Raw genomic sequence first — 25377 nt, forward strand, 5'->3', positions numbered from 1 at the left:
ATTTACAGATTAAGTTATAGTGTTATAGTATTGATTGTAGCATTTGAGATTAGTGACCTATTGCTACAGAGAAATTAGTACCTTGATTTAGATTTATAAAATGCATATCTAAATGCTGCTACTTTAGGTAACTTCACCATTGTCACCATTTCAAATTATATCACACATGATTTTTTTTTACACTTTTGTCAATGCATTACAGTATATTATAAGAAAAAGTGCTATTTGATCAAATTTTACCTCGAACTTGTATTTTGACATCATCATTGGTCAAGGATTCAACTATTAAATTTGTGTTCTTTTTCCACGCAGGTCAGTCTTTTTCCCATCAGAATCATTATACCTACATGCCACAATCACGTTATATCGACCTATTTACTTAAATTCCCTGACGCTATTGACATAGTTGATTGACCTTTAACTCCTAAATATATTTTCCATGGCCATTTTTTATCCTTGTTTCTTTCAGAGTGAAATTATTAGACTTCCAAGTGTTCATTACAAATAGTTATATTTCTTTCTATTATTCACAAATAAAATGTGAATATAATGGATTTATTTCTTTTTGGGGGAATCATGCATGGATATATAAAAATTTTATTCAACTTTTGACCTTTGACTTTGGATATTGGATTATTCTGTATGATTATTTTGAGTCTTTTTTATCTTCTTGCAAAAATTGCTTTTTGACATCAAAATCACCAACATGCAGCGTTTTATCTCAGAGATACCTTTATACGATATATAGCCTATGTAAAAAGGTCACTGACCTTTGACCTTGAACTTTATGGATTAGTATGCATTCTAGGTGATTAACTTTATCTTATTTGACCTTCCTGTAAGAATCTGGGAATTTTGATACAACGATCACCAACCTGTGCCGTTTCATCTCAGAGATACTATTATACAGTATGATACATAATGTAAAAAAGGTCATTGACCTTTGAAAGGCTTTTACCTTGAATTTTATAGTTTAATGTGCATTCTGGGTACTTAATTCTATTTCATTTGATCTTCCTGTAAGAACCTCTGCATTTTGACACCAAGATCACCAACCTGCACCTTTTCATCTCAGAGATACCATTATACCGTATATGGTATACAATGTAAAAAAGTCATTGAGCTTTGAAAGCTTTGACCTTGAATTTCATTCATTTGGTGAATGAGCATTGTAGGTACTTGATTTGATTTCATTTGATCTTCTTGTAAGAATATGAGCATTTTGACACCAAGATCACCAACCTGCGCCTTTTCATCTGAGAGATAGCATTATACCGTATATGGTATATAATGTAGAAAAAAGGTCATTGACCTTTGAAAGGCTTTGACCGAGAATTTTATTGTTTAATGTGCATTCTGGGTAATTAATTTGATTTTATTTGATCTTCCTGTAAGAACCTCTGCATTTTGACACCTAGATCACCAACCTGCACCTTTTCATCTCAGAGATACCATTATACCGTATATGGTATATAATGTAATAATGGTCATTGAACTTTGAAAGGCTTTGACCTTGAATTTCATGGATGAATGAGCATTGTAGGTACTTGATTTTATTTTATTTGATCTTCTTGTAAGAATCTGTGCATTTTGACACCATGATCACCAACCTGTAATATTTTATCTGGGAGATACCATGATACAGTATATTTAAAAAGGTCATTGACCTTTGACCTTGAAAAAAAGCACTTTCCCCAACCCGCATTCCTCCTAACTTTTTTTTGGTAAATGTTGACACCCATACCTACTCAAATAAGTCAAAAACCCATTTCCAATAATTTTATTCCAGTTGGTTACTAATTACGGCATACTATTAACACACTTGAGAGTTTTGTAACTGAATCCTTTATTCGTAGATCTACAGCTTGTTTTATCCAATTTCTGCTCGAGGAATCAGAAATGTCATATAAATTTGTCATGCTCAATCTATCAAGAGTTTGCTTTATGTTCGTTACCAACTTGTCTGATATATACCTTCATCAGAAAGTTTCTTTACAATCTCATGAATCATACCAGACATTTTTGTTTAACTATCGTGAACTAATCAATATCGATCACTGATAAATTCTTTAAAATCGTTTATGAACATAGCAGCAAAGAGTAATGCCCGTTTTCGGACATGCGCTCGCTATAAACCGGGGATACCGCCTGACCGAACAGGTACTTTTTCCAAATCAAGAGTTTACAATATGAAACTGTTTGAAAGGAGAAGATGATGAATATTGATTGGCACATAAATCTAGTCTTGATTAAAGGAAACCAAAACCCAAGAAGAGAAGCAATCTTATAGCAAAACGTAAAAATGAGAGGAACAATTTAAAACAAGTTTCATCAAAATCGGTTATGAAATAAACAAGTTATGGGAGTTTGAACGCTCTTGTTGTACTTTCTATGGGGATCCTCAAATTTGCAAACGTGCTTCAAAATGGCTGATTTTGTGGACAACTCTCCCATTTGTTTTGTACACAATTTTCCTCATTATCTTTCTTGCATCTTGCCTCCTTCTGAGCACGACATATGTCATGAGAAAATATAATTGACACCACATATGTCAAGGTCAGGAGGAGATAATGTGAAATATGTAAAATAAAGGGAAAATCTTAAAATTTGTGTACAAAACAAATGGAGAGTTGTCCACAAAATCAGCCATTTTGAAGCACGTTTGCCAATTTGAGGATCCCCATAGAAAGTACAACAAGACTTTTTAAATGTCTATAACTTGCTTATTTCATAACCGATTTTGATGAAACTTTTTTTAATTTGTTCCTCTCATTTTACTCTTTGCAATAAGATTGCTTCTCTTCTTGGGTTTTGGTTTCCTTTAACTGGGTAATCTTGAGAAAGTGGGTCCATTCCAAAAAAGGCCAAAATCAAAGGCTAGTCCTCACATGCGCACTTCTGATTATAAATGAAAACGAAGTTTGAATTGGCTTAGGACTTTTTTTATCGGGCTCAAAAAAAAAAATTAGAAAAAAAATGTGAAGATTTTAGAAACTCCATATAAGAACGTTTTTAGATTGAAGCTTTGGATTTGCGAGGCATATGACGAGCAGGTTCCCGCATGTTATATAGGCCCTATAATACACTATTAATTGATGATTTTTCTTCAAGCCTCGATCCCTTTATTTTTGAAATATTTTTTAATGATATTCTTACCTTGAAAGATCAATCGATTATTCTCACCTGGAAAGTCGCTGAAGGCATTGAGAAGACCAAGAGCGAGTCCAATATCAGTTGGTGTCGTTTTTAGACTCAGGTTGATATCTTCCAAGTAGATACCCATCGTCTTAATAATTCCTACATGACCACATGCCCTAATAAACGTTATTAACACAATAGGAAAACTCTGAGAAGTTACGATTTTATATAGGTTACCAGCCATGATAGATACACCGACTGTCTGATACTCGCTATCTGGTAATAAAGTAACACAGAATATTCGATCGCGTGATTGAAACGTGTCAATCACGTTATTCGAAATACCTTAATATGCCCTACGGCCTTGTCTGGAATAATTCCAAGATCCCATTGTCATTTGTGCAAACAACGCCGAATGGAAGTCATTGTAAAAACATCGGGGCGACGGTCCATGGGCGGATCTAGGGGGGTCAAGGTGCCAGCCTCCCCCTCCTATGGGCGGAGCCAAAAAGATATAGAAAAAAGGGAAAGGGAAAAATAAAAAGTAGAGAAAAGACAGAAGAAAAAAGAAGAGGAAAACAAGAGAAAAAAGACAAGTGAATAAAACAAGGTGAGGGGATATTTGAAAAAAAAAAATTCATGTCATTATTTATAATTTTCGTTCGTGCTCGCATTACATGTTCAATGAGCTACATATTTTGCTTAATATAGGTTGATATGGAGCTTAAAATTTTTGAAGTCAAGTTTTGAAGTCAATATACAAAACATGTTTCAGCTCGGATATCGAACTTTCACTATTCTGTTTGATCTAAAAAAAGTGCTCTGTAAAATATCAGTGTTATTGTTTGATTATCAACATTTTATGCTAATGCTATGTTAATGTAGTGTCGGGGCGAATCCCGTTGGGCTTAGCTAGTTTATATTCTTAAACAAGGTTGTATGTTTTGTGAAAAGCTACTCGTACGGATCATCAGGTTTTGGCAGGTAGGCCAAAACACTGATTCCATAAACTTGAACATTGTCATGATCACTGGCGCTAAGTCTCATGGGTCCCGTCTCCTAAAGACACAAGTTCTAGAACAAATCAGCCAATCAAGCCGAATAAATTCAACTGTTTTTGTAAATCAGTTGATTTAAAGTATACACACAAAGAAAATTCACGAAAGTGATGATTATAGACAAATTATATATGAATGGAAAGGTCTTGCCGTTTTATACACAAATATGTCACTAAAAAGTCTTATAGATGTCGTGGAAATGCAAGAAATGAAATTATTAGAGACCCTTCTCAGCCCCCCGGCCGCCCCCACACATACGTCTCACGCGGTCGAAAACAGTAGAGAATAATGACGTCACATGATCGACTCACATATCATCTCTCTGTGCATAAGACACTGATCCACCTTCCTGGTCTCTATTTTTCTTCGAATTTACCGTTTTCTTCATGTATTGTGATATCCGATTTCTGTTTTCGACATCTTCAGACTATAAGGGAACCAGAACTGTGTTACTTTGACCGTTTTTATTGAATTATGAACTGTGAAGACCGATCTTGTCCACTCGACAGTCTTCGTTTAATACTTGTGAGTTGTGTTGCTCCACTCCACAGTCCAGTCACTGTGTTTATTGAAAAACTGCAAGCTGTACGGGCCCATTCACTTGCTGTCGATGTTGCAGGGATACGCTGTTTGATACATCCACAACAGTCAAGGTAAGCATGTTTGGAAACTGTACTACTTGTTCTGACGATGCATTCAGGTCAGATGACAGATACAGATCTGATATAATTTTAGAATCATGCATTTTGATTAAAATTAACAAGTCTTTATTTTAGAAATAATGTTTTTGAACAATTGCACTTGCAGCAGATTTTTTCTTCAGATTTCTAAATAAACTGGTCAGGACTCAGGCAATTAAATTATTTCAAGGAGAATGCACTGGCATGGACCATGGCTTTGCTTGGTTGGACTGAAAAATCCTCTGTTTCAGAGGAATGTGTAATTAAGTTTTTATTATACTCGGAATTATATCATTATCACGATAATGCCGATGTCATGAAGCCAGACAAATTTTCAGCAGCGGTTATCGTGATTCCTGGCCGAAATTAGAGTCTGGTGTTTCTTTCTGATTAGAGTGCTGCTGCATACTGCATACGGCATAATGCCTTCAACAATGAATATAAATGCACTCTTTGTAATGACACAGAGAGCAACGTACCTCAAGTGATGTTCGTGTAGTCTCCACTTCACTACCGCTACACTACAGCCTACACTATGATACACGCCGGAGATACACGCCCCCCCCCCCGTAGGTGTGGCGTACATGTACGGTAGTGTAGCAGTAGTGAAGTGGAGGGGAGTGGGGCCTACACAAACATCACTTGAGGTAGAGCACCAGTGTTCTGAGTGGAACTTTTCACAGTCTAAACCTACTATTATTTGTCGTTGACCGGGAATTACATGCCACCGCACATCATCAATCATCAAGATAATAAAATTCATACTTTGATTTGATTATTAAAACTATTTCTTTCTTTTTTCTCTCCTACACACAGATCTGCACACTTGCTGACTCTGGTGACTTCTGGTCTCTGCTCGTTACTTCAATCTGGGAGATTCCATGATGTCCTTTTACTATGTCTATGATTTGGATGTAGCCATTTTTTTTCTTCACTCTTTCCAGGAGCTACGGTTTGCAAGTTTTAGACTGAAAATGATACAACAGAAAATTTATCTTTATCGATCTTGGAAACAATTTTGAGCACAGTTTTGGAGAGAACTAAGAAATTTGACTTGGACAGGAATACAGCTTGTCAAAAATAAGAACACACAATTTAAAACGAAAGAACAATTTTAATGTTACTAGGGCATTTTGCGAGAAATTTTCTGCTCAATCACACGTCCCAAATCAAGGGTAAGTCCTTTGATTAAACACAAACATGTAGTTGAATTGCGATTGCAACTCGACCTCATTACGCTTGAATTTGGATTTAAGACTTACGCTTGATTTGCAATTGAACATAAGTTTCTTGCAGTGCTGTGCCCCATAATTATGTTTTGTTATCAGATATCTAATGTGCTGATTTTTCTCGAAAGGTTTAATATATTTGTCCTTTTAAACGGTATTTGAATATGGGTACGCCTTTTATTTGTTTTCCACAATATTTATTGCATGTATGAACAGAAGTGAAATATTAATTGTGAAGCACTGTGAATGTGTGCTATTGTGTGATGGTTCATCATTTTTGTTATAAGACTGTAAGCCTGGTGGATGTGAGGAAGTGGCCTGGATGAAAGAAAAGTGAACATTTGTCCAGTTACTGATTTGCATATTCTAAGACAATTTTGTTTCTGGATAAATATTGCCATGCATTCCCAACATTAAGAGTAAAGGAGAAGTCCACGCAATCAAAAATTCATTTGAATTTAAAGAAATATAACATATTGCTGGAAATTTCATAAAAACTTTGATTCAAATTTAAATAATTACTATTTTAACATTGAGAAATTTTGCCTAATTTATAAAACGATGATATGCTCATCTGTGTCGACGTGCAAATTACACTAACCGATTATGTCACACGCACTAAGTTCTTTTTTATTTTGTTGTTTGATTATGTACATGACATGTAGATTAAATATTAAATTTTCTAATTATTTTCTTTAACAAACTTTTGGAGGGATTTTATTTCCTCCAAATAACATTTAGAGTTGCAGTTCCGTAAATGTAACCTATTGTGATCGGATGAAGAGTTTCCTATCGTCAAATCTGCAAAGAATAAAAAAAATAAAATGCAAAAAAAATTAGAAACGAATGTGATGTGACATAATCAACTCTAATTTGCGTATCATTGTTTTGTGTATATGACTGTTTTTAGTAAAAACAACAAGGGAAATTACTCTATTCAAATAATTTTTAGTTAAATAAATGTGGACTTGACTTTTAACTCATCCTCTACCCCTCCCTTCCCAAATAAGAATAGAATCTAAACAAGAACTTGAAAATCAAAAGCAGCAATTAAGAAGTAAGATTTGATAAATACAGGTCTGAATTGGATTTCACAAGAAAATAAAAAGAGAAAAAAAAGCTGGGTAGGGACGGGAAGGAATAAAAAAAAATAACAGGAAAAATCCGAGTTTTGAACCAGGGTCCTCGCACACGACAAAACAATGGCCAATACGTTTGGCCACTGACCATTATTTTTACTGTGAGAGGATTTTTAAGATATATAAAGCAAAGTTCGCTCGCCGCTGTGGGCTAATCATGTTTCGGCAATTCAACTGCAATTTCAATCATTTCGCGATGGATATTGCCGTGTTATTTTGTGGTTCCTGACTTTGCTACGTAATGAAATTTCATAATTTTTTTTTAAGTCGTGAAGAAGAATGTCTATGCTTTATATTGATTATAATATTAAAGTGACGCAAGAAAGATTTCTAAGTAAAAATATGCTTTGTTTATTCACATATATTTCTTGAAAAAAAAAAAACATTTTTTCTAAGCTAAATATCGGTTACCAAAATACGTTAAATGTGCACTTTATTTCACTGTTCAGTAAATTCAAACTTTTATCTATATAACAAGACCAATCTTGTGAGGAATAAACAATTCTAAGAGCAAAACGCTGATTGGAAAGATCGTCTTCAATGGGCTGCTGTCAGCTCAGCTGCTCACTGCTCATTGTGTGACGTCACTCAGCTGGAGCACGCAAGAGGACCGGTGGAAGGCAGAAATATGACATGAAAATAAATCATTTTTGAGAGCTGATTTCTGCAAACTCTAATGACTATTTTGAAAAGTGAAGTTATATATCTATTTAGTAATACTTCCCCTTTACAATGATGACCACAAAAAGGCATTATAAAATACTTTTGATTCTTCGATCGGGTGTATACTTTAAGAAGTTTATGAAATGGGCCCCTTGTTTGCAATTTGGAAGTGAATTGATCAAGAGAAATGGTACCATAAATATTGCTGATAAAATGCATGTTTTGTTTTCATATTAGGGTTGAAATATTCATTATTATTTTTCTTCAGCCACCTGTACAGATCGAGACTTTGCACAGAAGTAATTTTGGCTGTAGGGATGTGTGTGTGTGTGTAGGTGCCGTGGCCGAGTGGTCTATTAAGGCGCCAGCTGGCTATACATGAAAAATAGCCTTGTCCTAAAAGTTGTCCTAAATGTGTCCGGTTCTTTCCTTGTACGAGCTGCATGCTGTCCGCGCCAAAAGCCGATTTTTTTTTTGTTTAGATACCTAGGACAAGATGTAGACAGGTAGTCGTGTCCCAGGACAAGATCATTTCGGGGATTTGGTGCGGACAACATGCCAACATGCCAGAAATTGCTTCCGCGACCCTTCCTGATCTTGTCCACACCCTAGTGGAAAATGCCTTAAAAGGGCATCCTTGCGAGATGTTGCGAGCCCGAATCACGAACTCAAACTTTTAGAAATTTCATGAACTAAGATATGAAAAGTAAACGTCCGAACAGTTTTTGTAATAAAAAAAAGGATGTGAATCTAACTAAAGAATCAACGCTTGCGCGAAGTACGTGCGAGCTGAATATACCAGAAAGGAACCTTTTAAAGACTGCATTCAGTGACTCTTGAATAGGATACGGGCTACATATCTCACCTATCGAATAATGCGAACGCGAAGCGCTAGCTGAAAATTTGTGATATTCTTACCAGAAAACTTGACATTCAAGGCATTTTATTTAACATAATGACTACCTTTATAAACAATAATTGATGCGAGCGCGAAACACAAGCCATAAGTGTGTAATATTCCAACCTGAAATCTGGACATGCTAAGTTTGTTTGCCTATGAACAGAATGAGTATCTTACTAAACAATTATTGATGCGAGCGCGGAGCGCGAGCCAGACAATTGTGATTTTATGACCTGAAATATGGACACTATGCTTTTTTGTAACCATGAACAGGAAAAATACCTTATACTGAACAATAATTGATGCGAGCGATAAGCGCCAGCCCAAAAGTTTTGATTTTTTTTTACAATTAGAATATATTATGTTTTACTTCAAAATGGTATTTTATTTTGAAAAAGGGCACATTTCATTTGGAAAAAAGTCATTTTCCATTTTCTACTGCGATTTTTTTGAGGGGGCACTTGCCACCCTGTCCCCCCGATTCCTCCGCTCCTGTTCCTATGTCCCCTTGCCCCTGCTCCCGGATCGCTGCCCCTGCTTTAACGCACTGTTTGAACAATGAAAAATAAAGTACTACTAGAAAACACTATAAGAAAATAAAATGAAAGAGTTTAATAACGAAAAGATCAATTTAAAGGTGGCATGGATCCTACTTGGTAATAAACAAACTTATTGAACTTATAAGCGTAAGTGTCTCGTCAGGGGCGAAATTTCTAAATTTTTCAGTTATGAAAAAGCCACGAAAAGTGCTTTCGTTTGTTTATTGTTGTCTTAAATAATTATTTTCTTAACTTTGAGGGCCGGTCGGGGCACATGGATGCAGCCCCCCCCAAAAAAAAAAAAAATCGTCTTCCTCGGCCCCGCTTCCAGCGCCCTTGGACCCCATGGGGTTAAACGACCCCCTCCACCCATCGATTGGCTACTGACATATAGCTCGGGGAGGGGTGTAGGCCCCCCCCCCCCCAACAAAAAAAAAATGTATAAATATATATATACAGTGCATATCAAAAAAAAGTTTACACTTTGAAAAAGCCCTGGTATTAAAAATTATAAAACATGTGGGTATTTTTTTCACATAAAATCTTGGGTTTGGGTCTCATTTATCCAATGAAAGTAAAAGTTTTGACAGAATGTTACACTTGAGTGAGCACTGTCCATTTTTGTAAAGCTCGCAGAAATCTGTTTGCGCAGAAATGCTTGTTTTCACGCTGTGTCAAGGGGAAAGGGCGAAATCAAACTTACCCTGCGAAACATTTCTCATACATTTCCCTTGCACTTTTAGTCAATAGAAATAAAATGGATACATTCAAGCATTTTGTAACAATTTTGCCACCCAAATTGAAATTTCAACACTTAGTAAGCACAACATTTACCCTTTTCGTGCCAGCTGGATCTCAGGACATAACTGAATCTAAACAAAAGTTTGTATATCAGACATCTCCAACATTTTTTGACTAAGTTTTTTATCATTTAAAGTGGGTTTATATTTTATTTTTCATTCAATACTTGTTTCTCCACACTTTCCCCAAGCTTGACAATGATTAACAAAATGAAAATCAAGCCTAAGCCACTTCATGTAAATCATAGCTCATTGTAAAGCAAAAATCGTCCCAATGGCCTCGGTGTGTGGGGGAGTGGGGTGGGGCGTAATGCACTTTTCGAAGTGTTTTGGACAAGGAAACAATTTTAAAAAGGTAAAAGATATCTTCAAATCAATTTTACTAGCCAAATACCACGTGTTCTTCAAGATTAAGGTATACTTTTATTCGCAAAGCTCTGCGCAAAAGTTAGTGGTGCTCACTCAAGTGGAAATATTTTTCGACAGTTATATCATCATTTGCTTAAAGGGATCTTTACCAATGTTAAAACGTGGAAAAATCTTCAGGATATTACAAATATAACATTTTACAGGATTTTTTCTAAGTGAAAACTTTTTTTTGATACGCACTGTATATATATATCCTCATGGGGAAAAAATCCTTTTCAAAATGAAATGTGCCCAATTTCATTATGAAATATTATGTTCGATGTAAGACATGATAAATTTTAAGTTAGGAAATCACAATCACGTTACGAATGTCCAATTTTAAGTTGGAATGTCACAATATTGTTGGCTAGCGTTTCGCGCTCGCATCAACTATTGGCTAGTAAGGTATTCATTCTGTTCCTAGTCACAAAAGAAAATGCTTAGAGTGCCAAGTTTTTCAGGTTGAAATATTATACATCTTTGTTTCGCACTTCGAGCTCGCATCAGTTCTTGTTTAGCAAGCACTCATTTTCTTCCTGGTTACAAAAATGCTTAGAACGTCCTTAGTTTTCAGATTGGAGTATCACAATTTTTTAGCTCGCGCTAGCATTATTAGAGATATTTATACTATACATGAGTCACTAAATGCAGTCCTTAACATTTTCTTTTCTGGTCAGTATATTAAAACTTTCAGCTCGCGCTCACGTTATAATTCTCTAGTTAGAGACATCTTTTTCATGAATCCAAAAACTGCTCGGAATGTTTAATTTCCATGTCTTATACATGATTGATGTCCAAAAGTTTGAGCTCGCGATTAGCGCTCACAACATCTCACAAGGGTGATATTTTAACAGTAGCGCCATAACTGACCAAAAAAAGCCAATTTAACAACTTCAGATTTAAGTTTTCCAAACCGCTCGCTCGCTGAATATCATGGTGAAAAATATCCGTCTGCACCGAAATGATCATGTTGACATACATCTACATGTATAAGAGCCCTTTTGCCCCCCCCCCCCCAAAAAAAAAAAAAAAAACCCTTCCGCCGCTCCTGTCTTTGACAGAATAGCCCAATTCTTACGGCAGGAAAGGAAATATCGTGGGATCGTTGGAACGATAATTTAGCTCACCTCGATGCACAATTTGTAATTATCATTCACACGTTTATGACGAACGGTGCATATATTCGAGGTCTGCTATTATGTGTTGAATCCCCCTTTGAAGAGAAGCAACGAACCGTTGCCATTGTCATTCCTTAAAGGAGAATGAAACCTTTGGAACAAAATAGTTTGTGTGAAAACAGAAAAGTCAAAGAAATGAAAGTTTGAGAAAAATCGGACAAATGATGAGAAAGTTAAGGCCACCGCACACCTTACGACTGCTTGCGATCCGATTTTGGAACAAAAATTGCATTTTGCTCATTTTCTGAAAATGTGAATGGAACATATATTTTTATTTGAGGTTAAAATTAATTGAAAGAATACTAATATAACCATTTTGAAAGATTGCAAGCTTTTGTTTTGTAGTAAAGGCCAAATTAGTTTCAAACCGTAGCTTATCGTACGACTGCTATGACGTCATTACGACTAGGTATTATATTCGCTTTTATTCTTAGAAGGATGATAGCATAATCACCGATTTGAACGTAGGTATTCGTACGATGGTTTAGAACATTACACGGTAAGATATTCCAAGACTCAATATTTGCATCAAATTCTACTACATTTTATTCTGAAATCGGGTCGCAGACCAGTCGTAAGGTGTGCGGTCGCCTTTATGAGCATTTGAATATTGCGATCACTAATGCTATGGAGATCCTCACATTGGCATTGCGACAAAGATGTGTGATGTCACTTGTGAACAACTCTCCCCATTACTTCAGCATATATTTCACTTAAACTGCCTCTTTTATCACATCTATCAGTAGATCATGTTTTTCTATAAGAGGGCATGTAATACAGATTTTTAAAGAATACATCATGGATAAAGAGTTTGTACATTTTGGGGGTATTTTAGAGTCCATCAAAGAAAAAGTTGTTCACATGTGACATCACACATCCTTGTCGCATTGCCAATGAGAGGATCTCCATGGCATTAGTGATTTCAATATTCAAATGCTCATAGCTTTCTCATTATTTGTCCGATTTTTCAAATTTTCTTTGTTCTTATTCTTTGATTTTTCTGTTTCGAAGCAACCCTATTTGTTCCAAAGGTTTCATTCCCATTTAAGCTAGGCTGACACACGATTTCGTGGCATGCATTGGCACGACTCGAGTCGTGCCAATGCGCTAACTAGTCATAAACTGGCGTGAAGTGTGCGTGAACCCGTCGTGACTGCGTGCCATGTCGGGACGAGAACTTTGAAATGTTCAACATTTTGGCTACAATAAAATTTAGCGACAGGATCGTGAACTATGCGCAAACTGTTCGTGATCTCGTCGGGACGATGAGGGAGGATGCGTGCCATTGCGCGCCATGCCACGACTGTCACGAACTGCCAAGAATGGTCCACGAGTAGGTCACGACATGTTCACGAATCGGTGCGCGTCGCAGCGTGACTGTGTCTCCCTACTGTCACGGGCACGTGAACTTCACGTATTGACGCTCGAGCAGTTCGCGACTAGTTTACGCACTTCACGAATAGTTTGCGCATGGCGCGATCAGTTCACGACGAGTTAACGAGCAGTTCTGTACTACTGCGCGACAGTGACGCTTATGTCGGTCCAGGGATATATATATATATATATATATATATATATGCAGCAATGGAGATACACACCTGAAAGTTGACCCTGAGTCAACCGACTTGAAGTCAATTTACTCAGTCATGTTCAGGACTTAGAATTTTTTTGAGCTCGGAGAGTGTACTACGGGCGGCAATGTGGTGCTTTCACGATGGGAAGCACAGTTGGGGGTGTGATCGCTTATTAGAACAGCCACTACGTACATTCATAGACCTGCTGTGTAGTAGACTTGTTAAGAGGTTGAACGCTGCATTTTTTAGTACAAATGTCCCACTTGGCACAAATGTTCCTTGAGTCAAAAGAAAAAGATTCATCCAAAGAGACACGCTGTATCTATGCAAATAAGCAAGTAATTTGCATAAATTTGCATATTATGTCGATATAGTGAAAACAAGTATTTAATAATATATATTTAACCAGAACTGCCCTAAAATTGGAAATAAACACTTAAGGTAAGAAAGGGAAGAAAATTGTCATAAAATAATTGGGATATCCTTGTTTATTATTACCTAATTTACATAAATTATGCAAATTATAATTTAAAACAGAGTATTTTTTCATGAATCCTGAACTGTTTTAAAAAAACAGCAACTAATACACAAATGTCAACATTCTACATGAAAGAGAATATATTAGCGAAAACATCGATATGCTTCATGACAGTATTAGTGTCTTAATTTGCTGAGAAAGAGGGCAAATATGTCAAAATGTATGACGTGATATTGCGCAAAAACGAGACCAAAACAACCTCTATGTCACAGTCACACTCACGAATGAGACAATAAAGCGATCGATGGTATGTCGTTCGAGATAAAGCAATCCCAACACAATAGCTTCCATCGGCTTCTCGCATCGCTTTTGTTGGTGTGTCTGCCACACCGTAATCTATGATACATACGGACAAAATGCATTTCGGTATCGGTAAAACACTATTAATTTTGTTTTATTTGTTTCTAATTTGTTTCTCTTGGAAAATTTACAGGAGACATTGCTTTGCAGGTTACTGCTTTAATGAAACTCTGGCACATGAATCATGACGAATGTATCATACCTCAATCCATATTTTAACTTTATTAAAATCTTTTGGAGACCCCGAAGTGGCAAAACTGCATCCCCCAGCATTCCCGCCACTTTACGAAACCAGTTTGACTTGTCTAATCGACTTGGAAAAGACAGATGTATGAGACATCAGTTAACATGTTTCCTGAAGAAAGTTTTTTTGTTTATTTAAGCCTACGCCCAGGGGAGCCCTCCGAATTTACCCCATCCCATCTCCGTATTTCGACTTTAAATAAAAAATATCGTGTTTTAAAGCCATCGGCAAGGCAAATTGCGTTTTTGGTATAATAAAGCAACTTTTATATCTATATCTTTATATTTACATTCATCATTATTGATATTATTATAGTTATTATTAATATTATTATCATTATTATTATTATCATTGTTCTGCCGTTTGTAATAGTGCTCTAGTACAGTAAAGGCTATAACCCAACAGGATCATGCCTAGGATACCCTTTCTCTTTTTGGTTTTATGTATTAAAAAATAGTTTATTGTCTTTAGAACTTTTAAAAGATTACTTTTGTTTGTATTGATATCTTGGAATAGATTGAGGAGAAAATACTCTATAACTGACATGTAGAGGAGCTGTGGTACATTGAAGAACAGCCAAACAGCCCTTCATTGATTCCACTCTATGTTAACTTTAAATATTTTTAGAGCCCAATCGGAAGAAAGATGCATTTCTACTACACACAGTAAAGCCTCTTTGCGTTCTCCTCTTGAAAAAAAAAAAAAAACATAGAAGGCATTGTTTTATATCTCATAAAATAAGTTCGTGTACGTGACGGTGGCCTGTCGAAGTTGCCCAACCGTTTATTTTGTTTTGACAATATTTATTTAGAATATCGTCTAATTTAAGCCCTCATCTGGAAAAGGGCACTTATTAAAGGCAGCATCTACATTATATAGAGGAGGCCCTGGCAATGGGAAGAGGGGGCTGAAGCTTGTTAAAATTCTTGGGACCAAAATTTTACATTGAACCTTTTTTGCTTTTCAAATTTACATCAAGAAATTTAACAAGCACTGATAAACAAAAAAGATTGCACTACAAAATGAAGTTTTTTGGGTAACGTTTCTTTTTTTTCGTGTTGTCACATCTGCCGGAATTCCAGGGGGTGCTGTCTATGGAGAATAACACACGCAGCACACCCCCCCCCCTTCCGGAAAATCTTGCAGGTGCTTCAGCCCCCGCTTCCAAGTACCAGGGCCTCCTCTATATAATGTAGATGCTGCCTTTAATAAGTGCCCTTTTCCAGATGAGGGCTTCATTTAGACGATATTCTAAATATATATTGTCAAAACAAAATAAACGATTGGGCAACTTCGACAGGCCACCGTCACGTACACGAACTTATTTTATAAGATATAAAACAATGCCTTCTATGTTTTTGTTTTTTCAAGAGGAGAACGCAAAGAGGCTTTACTGTGTGTAGTAGAAATGTATCTTTCTTCCGAATTGGCTCTAAAAATATTTAAATTTAACATAGAGTGGAATCAATAAAGGGGTTTGAGTATTTTAGAGCTTACGTGTGGCTTTTCTTCTATGTACCACAGCTCTTCTACCTGTCAATTGTAACGTATTTTCTATTCCAAGATATCAATACAAACAAAAGTAATCTTTTAAGAGTTCTAAAGACAATAAACTATTTTTGAATAAATAAAACAAAAAGGGGAAAGGGTATCCTAGGCATGCTCCTGTTGGGTTATATCCTTTACTGTGCATTATTACAAACTGCAGAACAATAATAATAATAATAATAACAATAATAATAGTAATAATAATGATAATAATAATATTAATAATGATAAAAATATTAATATAGATAAATATGAAATATATATATAAAAGTTGCTCTATTATACCAAAAACGCAATTTGCCTTGCCGGTGGCTTTAAAACACGATATTTTTTTTTTATTTAGTGTCGAAATACAGAGAGGGGATGGGGTAAATTTGGAGGGCTCCCGTGGACGTAGGCTTAAAAAAAAAAAACTATCTTCAGGAAACATGTTAACTGATGTCTCATAAATCCGTCTTTTCAAAGTCGATAATACAAATCAAACTGGTTTTGTAAAGTAGCGGGAATGCCGCGGGGGAATGCAGTTTTGCCACTTCGGGGTCTCCAAAAGATATATATTTTAACAAAGTTAAAATATGGATTAAGGTGGGGGTACATTCGTCATGATTCATGTGCCAGAGCTTCATTAAAGCAGTAACCTGCAAAGCAATGTCTCCTGTAAATTTTCCAAGAGAAACAAATTAGAATCAAATAAAACAAAATTAATAGTATTTTACCGATACCGAAATGCATTTTGCCCGTATATACCATAGATTACGGTGTGGCAGACACACCAACACAAGCGATACGAGAAGCCGATGGAAGCTATTGTGTTGAGATTGTGTTATCTCGAATGACATACCATTGATCGCTTTATTGTCCCGTTCGTGAGTGTGACTGTGACATAGAGGTTGTTTTGGTCTCGTTTTAGCGCAATATCACGTCATACATTTTGACATATTTGCCCTCTTTCTAAGCAAATTAAGACACTAATACTGTCATGAAGCATATCGATGTTTTCGCTAATATATTCTCTTTCATGTAGAATGTTGACATTGTGTATTAATTGCTGTTATTTATAAAACAGTTCAGGATTCATGAAAAAATACTCTGTTTTAAATTATAATTTACATAATTTATGTAAATTAGGTAATAATAAACAAGGATATCCCAATCATTTTATGTCAATTTTCTTCCCTTTCTTACCCTAAGTGTTTATTTCCAATTTTAGGGCAGTTCTGGTTAAATATATATTCTTAAATACCTGTTTCCACTATGTCGACCTAATATGCAAATTTATGCAAATTACTTGCTTATTTGCATAGATACAGCGTGTCTCTTTGGATGAATCCTTTTCTTTTGACTCAAGGAACATTTGTGCCAAGTGGGACATTTGTACTAAAAAATGCAGCGTTCACCCCTTTTTTTGCAGTTAACAAGTCTACTAGTGTGTTCTGCGGAGCGAGAGCTGATTTTGTTAAATAGTGTAGTCTTATTCCAGGAACGAATAAATAACTAAAAAAAAAAAGAGTAAAATTTGGATTTTTTTTGTAGTTGAATAATATGGTTCCAAGATTAATCACCAAAATATTTGTTCAATTCAATTTGGATTATATCCAATTAAGTGTACTGAGGCCTAGATTAGTAGGGTTTCCAGGGCTGCAGTTGGCGGGGGGGGGGGGGAGCAGTTGATATTTGAATTAACAATAAAAATGAAAACAAAGGTAGATCGACTTGATTTCGATGTATACATAACATATCATAGATCCTGTCCATGTCTCAATTTTTTTTTTTTTTTTTTTTTTTTGGGGGGGGGGTGCAGTTGATATATTAATATAGCATAATACTCAGTATTATGATTATATTTCTTGATATAATGGACTAAAAGTGATGGAATGTTTTTGTACGGTGACTGGAGGTCACTGTCTGTGGTATTCACTTAACTTGATGTTGTTATGCCTCACTTCATGGATTTTCATGTTGAGATAACATTACCTCATCCCATACCCTGTCTATGACTTCTTTTTTTTCCAGCGGGGGGGGGGGGGGGGAATTGATATGATGATTTTGCATAAAACTGTTAATAAAACAACCTCAGTCGTGTGATTATATTCCTTCATGTAACTGACTAAAAGTGATGACATGTTTTTTTTATTAGATGACTTGAGGGTTTTGTGGGTAGTATTAACTTTACTTGAAGTTTTGGGTCACTTTATGGTTTTCATGTGTGTACATTGTCTAGAGACATTTAATTTATCTCGGCATGCCCGACATCCACGTACACCTACTCATACTATTTTTCCCATTTATTCATTTATTTATTTATTTATTTTTTTTATTTGGGGGGGGGGGGGAGTTGATATTTAAGGACGCACATTCCTCGCCAGTAGTTCTGCAGCATGGAGACTTAACGCAGCAATGCCCACGCGATTTCGTGCGAATGGTACTGTGTGTTGTTATGACTCTCTTTGTGGATTTTCAGGACTAGATAACATTACCTTATATCCCTTAATATAATCAACTCAAAGAGAATATATGTTTTAGTTTGCTGACTTGAGGGCAATAATGGTGGTATTCATCTTACCTGAAGTTGTTATGACTCTCTTTGTGGATTTTCAGGAATAGATAACATTACCTTATATCCCTTAATATAATCGACTCAGAGTGATGATATATTTTACTTAGCTGACTTGAGGTCAATAATGGTGGTATTCATCTTACCTGAAGTTGTTATGACTCTCTTTGTGGATTTTCAGGAATAGATAACATTACGTTCTTCCCATATCCTGTCCATATCTTAATATAATAGTTTTTTTTTTTTTTTTTTTTTTTTTTTTGGGGGGGGTGGAGCAGTTGGTTTCTTACTTTAGCGTGAAACTGACCTAAAATATATGAAGTATATAAAGTAATATATCCCTCATTACTGAAAATCGACTCAAAGTGATGATATGTTTTAGTTTGCTGACTTCAGGTCAATAATGGTGGTATTCATCTTACCTCAAGTTGTTATGACTCTCTTTGTGGATTTTTTAAGCGTTGCGGGGTGATATGTATCGAAATCTGACATAGTTACCATATAAATCTAGTATTTTAATTATGTTGAAAAAAGTACAATTCAATGTCAATAGATCTACCAAGAATTGCCTCATCCGGCCTAGATCTACATTTTCAACTTGACAAATCAAATCAAATCAAATTAATCGACATTTTCATACATGCGCGCGCACACACACACACACACACATACACACACAAACATTTTGAAGAAAATATGGGGGATGGGCGGGGGGGGGGATGGGGGAACAGCAGCGCGCCCCACAAAGACACAAACCCTACCAGAAGTAGGCCTACGCCACTGTCAGTACACTTTATTGGATGTCAACATTGACGAATCTTGGAAAATAAGCGTCGAACCATAATATCACACCACAGTTTGAACAACAAAAACAAAACCAAACAATTTTAGAGCATTGTTATAATTATTATTTTACTTATTTATCTATTCCTGGAATAAGACTACACAATTACTCAAAATCGGCTCTCGCTCCGCAGAGTACGCAGTAGGTCTATGCACGTACGTATAGTGGCTGTTCTAATAAGCGACCACTACCCCCACATTAATCGCTCTGCGTAGAACATTACAATGACAAATCTAGACTCATTATTTTGTTATTAAGGCATTATAATTAATACAGGAAACGCAAATAGAGATGAATAACCAAGCAATAACTCAAACCAGTTGAACAGTTATCAAGAAAACAGACAACATGTTAGAAAAATCAACTGAAAGAAACTGCAATCGTGATATAGCACTCCGTTGCCGCCCGCAGTACACTCTCTGAGCTCGAAAAAATTATAAGTCCTGAACATGACTCTGAGTAAATTGACTTCAAGTCGGTTGACTCAGGGTCAACTTTCAGGTGCGTATCTCCATTGCTGCATATATATATATATATATGACTTTCTGGACACTCTGGACACTGCTCGCGATTCCAGAAGCGAAAAAATAAAGGACACCAAAAAACAAAAACAACAAAACTCCCCCCAAAAGGAAACAAAATATGTTCTTTCTTTCCTTTTCCATGTCTCCTTTTTATTTCTCTGTTCGTTCACTTAAATTTCTTCGTTTTCTCCATATTGTTTTGGGTGAAGGGGATTTCTGTTTTGTTTTATTATTCGTTTTCATTTATCCTTCCCCCTTTTCTTTTCCGTGTCTTTTTTTTTAAGTTTCCTTTTTCTCTCTGTTATTTATTTGCAGGGGTTCACTGCTCAACCATCTTTTGGAACAGGTCAGTAGACTGTCATACTGTCCAAACCCGTGCCTTCTGGTCATTTGTTCCCTGAACCACATTTTCCTTCGTGGAATTGTTCGAGGTGGGGTTGCCTTTTTTTACTCTTCTGCCTCCTCCAGCCTTTTTCTGCTGCTTTTCAACAACGGCTAGAGCAGCGGCCATGTATAGGGCAGGGTTGTAGTGCCTTGATGCTCGGCCTTGGCCTTATAAGGCGCCTTAAGGCCTATCATTTCAAAGCCCTGGCCTTGAACATTCAAGCCTTGGCCTTGGTCTTGAGGATTTTGAGGCATTTTCAAGGCTTTTTCAAGGCATTTTGTATTTTGTACTTTCAATTGTTTTTATATAAGTAATTATAAACGTTTCAATAGTTCTGTATATTTAATGACAATATTGGTCAATACTACTAGTCACCAGTCACAGTAGCAGCAGCAGTAGTAGGTATACTAGCAGTGTCATCAATTGTAATGATTAAATCACCATTATCAAGAATTATCATCACATAATATGTAACAAAGAAAACAGCATTGATGAAAAATAACATTATTTATTGGTACTGCGTTGAAATCACGATTTTCCTTTCCCCTATTCTAAGTTTATTCTTGGTGGTGGAACTTCTTCTTCTTCTTCTTCTCTCTTTCTCTCTCTTTTCCGGGGGGGGGGGTTCTGATGTATTTTTAAACATACGAGAAAGAGGAATGGGAAGAGAGAGAGAGGAGAAGGGGGAGAAATGTGGAAGAGCGTTAGAAAGATGGGGGTGGCTGGTTAGGTAGAACATAGTGCAAAATTAGTTAATAACTATTAGGCAGTACATCTTTTCTAAATAAGCCAGTTCGTAGTTCCTTTCTGCGCATGATCAAAAGATTATACGCATGATCAGAGGAAAGTCATTTGTACTAAAGTGACATGGTGTTTTAAAATCTAATGAGATAAGCACCATCTTTGATGTCTTGATTATTCATATATTCTTTTGGATAGTGATTTACATTTACATCCACAAAAACAACAATGCGTCCACGAACGACTGGTATTTCACAGTTTGCCAAGTACATTGTGCAACATGCTTTGATAAGCATTCAAAGTAGGAATGCAACAAATACCTTCATAAAGTGTTCATTTGTGTGCTATTCTAGTCACATGGTCTATTCAATTTCTTCATCCTGCTATGTAAGGCAAGCTTACGTAATATCCTGCTTTGAAATCTGCCTATCATAATGAAAGAAATGAAAGGTCATTTGACCAAAATTGTCCATGAAGTAACTACGAACTGGTCTATTGTATACATTTTTTTGGGTCTGAGGAAAATGCCTAACACTTTGGCAAATCATTCTTGAACTCGAACATTGAACAAATTATATGGAATTCATTGATCCCTGCAGCTCGATACACAGCTTTCAAAAACTAATTACTTTCCCTAGAATGGTATCTATATGATTTGTATGTTACAAGTGTGCAGGAATGCCCAATTCAATAGACTTCATCACCTGTTATGTGTGCGTACCCAGCACGTGCCACGTGCTTGTTAATTTCTCACACCTGTTAATTGACAGAAGCAGCATGTGCATCTATCTTCTGAAAGTTGGTGGAATAAAAAATATCGTCCGATATTTATTTCGTCATTGGTCGGCAATCAGATCAGGCGCGGATCTTATGGGGGGGGGGGGGGCGAGGGGGCCCTCATATTTCACGTGGGGCCGCCAAATTCATGTTTAACCGAGAGCGCCAAATAGACTTAAAACTTAGGAGGCGCCATGCAAATTCATGTTCGACCGGGGTCCAAAATTTATCGCATTGCTTGGTTATTTTGAGATATGTCCTTTCCAAAAAATTAAATGCGGCAGAATTGAAATATCCTGTTTCTACGAATATAATATAGAAACAAAATGTGCTCGCTTTTCATTTCTGTTTAACGAGATAGGTAAGAAAGGTATCATAAAAAAGGGCCGAATATACATGTAAACCCAGCTCGCGTATCGTGATCGCAATATTTGATTCTATAGATCCAACGTAAAAATCCTTAAAATGTTATTTATTTCAGGTAAGTATACAGTACCTAGGCAGATCCAGGGGGCAAAGCGGCTGCCCCCCCCCCCCCATGGACAAAAAGGGAGAGAAAAAAAACAAAAGAAGAGAAAAAAAGAAAAACTCTTAGAAGAGGAATCGGAGCCTAAAAGAGTCCTTCTTAAGTCAGAATATAAAAATTTCTGCTCGCGATTTGCATTCGCATCTATTATGGGTAAGTTATTTATATCTCTATTATTAATATTTTTTAATAATGATACATAAGATTTATATAGCGCACTTTCCATCCTGATTAGATGCTCAAGGCGCTTTAGAGCAGAACAAAACTATTTACATATAATACATGTCTGAACAATAAGTCAACGTCTATCAAAAAACACTTTTGTACAGGTATGTTTTCAGGTTGCCCTTGAAGGTGGTCACTGAAGTCTGGGTTTTCAAACTATTTGGGAGAGAATTCCACAGGCTAGGCCTGCATGAGCAAATTAAAGGCCCGCTCCCCGCATGATTTCTTAGCAACTGGAATTTGTAAGAGATTAGATGATGAGGATCGTATATTTCTTGAGGGTTGGTAATGATGCATCAAAGACCTATTGTAACTGGGGGAAGTTCCATTGACTATATATGAAAAATCAAAAAAAGGATTTTAAAGACTATGCGTTCATTCAGGGGCAACCAGTGAAGAGTTTTCAATATAGGGGTGATGTGGCTGCGCTTGCTAGATAGAGTTACAATACGCGCAGCTGCATTTTGCAACCTTTGCAATTTTCCAAGTTGAGAATCTGGTAAGTTGTAAAGGAGGCTATTACCAAAATCGAATCGTGAAGAAATGAGTGAATGTACCAGTTTCTCTGTTGCTGAGCGAGTGAGATATTTTCTTATGAAACCAATATTGCGCAATTGATAACGAACTGATCTGCAAATGTTTGTAATCTGGTTGGACATGGACATCTGAGAATCAAAGATAACTCCAAGATTGCGACATGTTTTTGACAAGGGGATGTCATTACCTGAGATAGAAATGGAATCAATGTTGAATTTGTTAAGTTGAAACTTTGAGCCAAAAACTAAAAAATCACATTTACTATGGTTCAAAAGTAACGAGTTTGACTTCAACCAAGTGTCAATGTCCATTATGCATCTTTCAAGATCACAGAGGGCTTGTGTGGCACTAGTTTGATTGGGTGAAAGCGATATAAAAATCTGAATATCATCTGCATTTAAGTGATAGTGAACAGAGTGACGTTAAAAAATATCATGAAGCCCTGTCAAATAAATGGAAAACAAAGTGGGCCCTCCAACAGAGCCCTGGGGGACGCCGCAGACCAGTGGCCTAGATGAAGAGGTAACACCATTGATGAGGACTGACTGTGAATGCAATGAGAAATAAGATTTCAGTCATTGTAGGGCCTTGCCCTGAACACCTAAACTAGTCAGAGTGTTAATAAGTATGGTGTGGTCTACGGTGTCAAAAGCGGCCGACAGATCTAGGAGTACCATTGCTGTGACAGATCCACTGTCCATTTTCTGTAAGATAAAGCTAGAAACATTAGTGAGGAGCGTCTCGACACTTTGATGAGGTCGATAGGCAGACTGAAACGGGTCAAATAAATCATGTTCTAACAACGAATTCCCAATTATTACATATTGTCCACCATTTTTTTCACAATAGAACCTCCCGTTTCGCGATCACATTATTTATTAAGTGCGATCCATATCCACTTCGCATTTTCCTACACAGTATTTGAAATAGTGTTGAATTGACCCCTCTTTTGCGCTCGCTTTGTGTAGTTATATACCTATCCCGTTCATGATTACGAAAAGTGCTTAGAATTTCAATTTTTTAGGTCGGAAATTCAGAAATTTTCAGCTTGCTTCGCGCTCGCATTATTTGAATGTTGAAGGATATATAGTCTTCTTTATTTGCAATATAAAAAATTGTTATCATTTTTATTCATGGCTGATTGGAGACGGTCCTTAACAGGTCCATTTTTTATCATGCCCGAATTTTATTGGAATTTTCTGCTCGCGCTTCGCGCTTGCAATAATTATTTAGTTAACGTGTGCATCTTGTTCAGGGTTAACAATTAAAAAAATTAGCTCGCGCTTCGCGCTCGCTCTATTTAATACGGGCTCATGAGATTATTATATGCATTGTTTTGCTTTATAAGAATAAAGCTAGGAAGTGACTGTGAGGACTACCCCTTCAAAGAAACAAATAAAAATCAACTTTGAGTGGCCGATGGGGTAAAATGTGGGTTATTTTTTCGCTTCCCGGGCCCCTATTGGCTAAAGCTGGATCCGCCCCTGTTAATCTCTGAAGTTTTTTTCCTCCAACCCCACCAATATTTGTAGGCCAATCATTTTTTTACAGCAAACTTTCTGTCAGGCTGAACTTCCCCGTTAAAGATCAATTGATTGTTCTCACCTGGAAAATTGCTGAAGGCACTAAAAAGACCAAGAGCGATCCCTATATCGGTTGGTGTCGTTCTGAGACTCAGGTTGATATTTTCCAAGTAGATACCCATCGTCTTAATAATTCCTACATGACCACATGTCCTAATAAACGTTATTAACACAATAGGAAAACTCTGAGAAGTTACGATTTTGCAAAGGTCACCGGCCATGATAGATACACCGACTGTCTGAAACTCCCCATCTGGATAAGTATAACACAGCAAATACGATCTCAGTGAAACGTGCCTCGCGTTATATGAAATCCCTCAGTGCATGCAGGCTTTTCTTTTAATACTTCAATGGTCCTATTGTCATTTACAGACAACGCCGAATGGAATTCATAATATAAACACATATCCCTTTGCTAAAATCCATTATACTGTTCAAACCGCCCTTTCATGCCATAAAAAATCGTAATCTGAATGATGATTTAAGTGAAAAAAAGGGCTAATGACGAATATTTAGCACGTGTGAAACCGAACTAAAACATACTGATTAGAATCACGAGCGCTAATCACAGAAATTGACGACGAAATTCACGACATCGTGAATTTCGTCGATATACAGTGCGTCGCAAAAAAAACTATACACTTTTGAAATGGCTGCCAAATAAAAAATATATCACGTTGGGGGGCGAAGACTTATATATATGGAAAGCCAATAAAGTCAACTTCCAAACGACACCAAAAAGTT

The 25377-nt window shown here is 36.5% G+C and overlaps 1 protein-coding gene across 3 annotated transcripts in view; it reads right to left on the minus strand.

The window, feature by feature from the left end:
* The window catches only part of LOC129279897 (monocarboxylate transporter 13-like), a 36980-nt gene extending 12074 nt beyond the window's left edge, over positions 1-24906 (minus strand). Inside the window, exon 1 of one of the 3 annotated variants that reach the window (XM_064112380.1) lies at positions 3184-3573. In XM_064112380.1, coding sequence (XP_063968450.1) covers positions 3184-3382 — 199 coding nt within the window. In that variant the 5' untranslated portion in view covers positions 3383-3573. Of the gene's footprint in view, positions 1-3156; positions 3574-24655 lie in introns of those variants that run through there. The other 2 variants (XM_064112378.1, XM_064112379.1) reach the window with 2 other exon arrangements.
* Between the last annotated feature and the right edge of the window lie 471 nt (positions 24907-25377).

Source organism: Lytechinus pictus, chromosome 17 (assembly GCF_037042905.1).
Source record: "Lytechinus pictus isolate F3 Inbred chromosome 17, Lp3.0, whole genome shotgun sequence".
Lineage (NCBI taxonomy): Eukaryota > Metazoa > Echinodermata > Echinoidea > Temnopleuroida > Toxopneustidae > Lytechinus > Lytechinus pictus.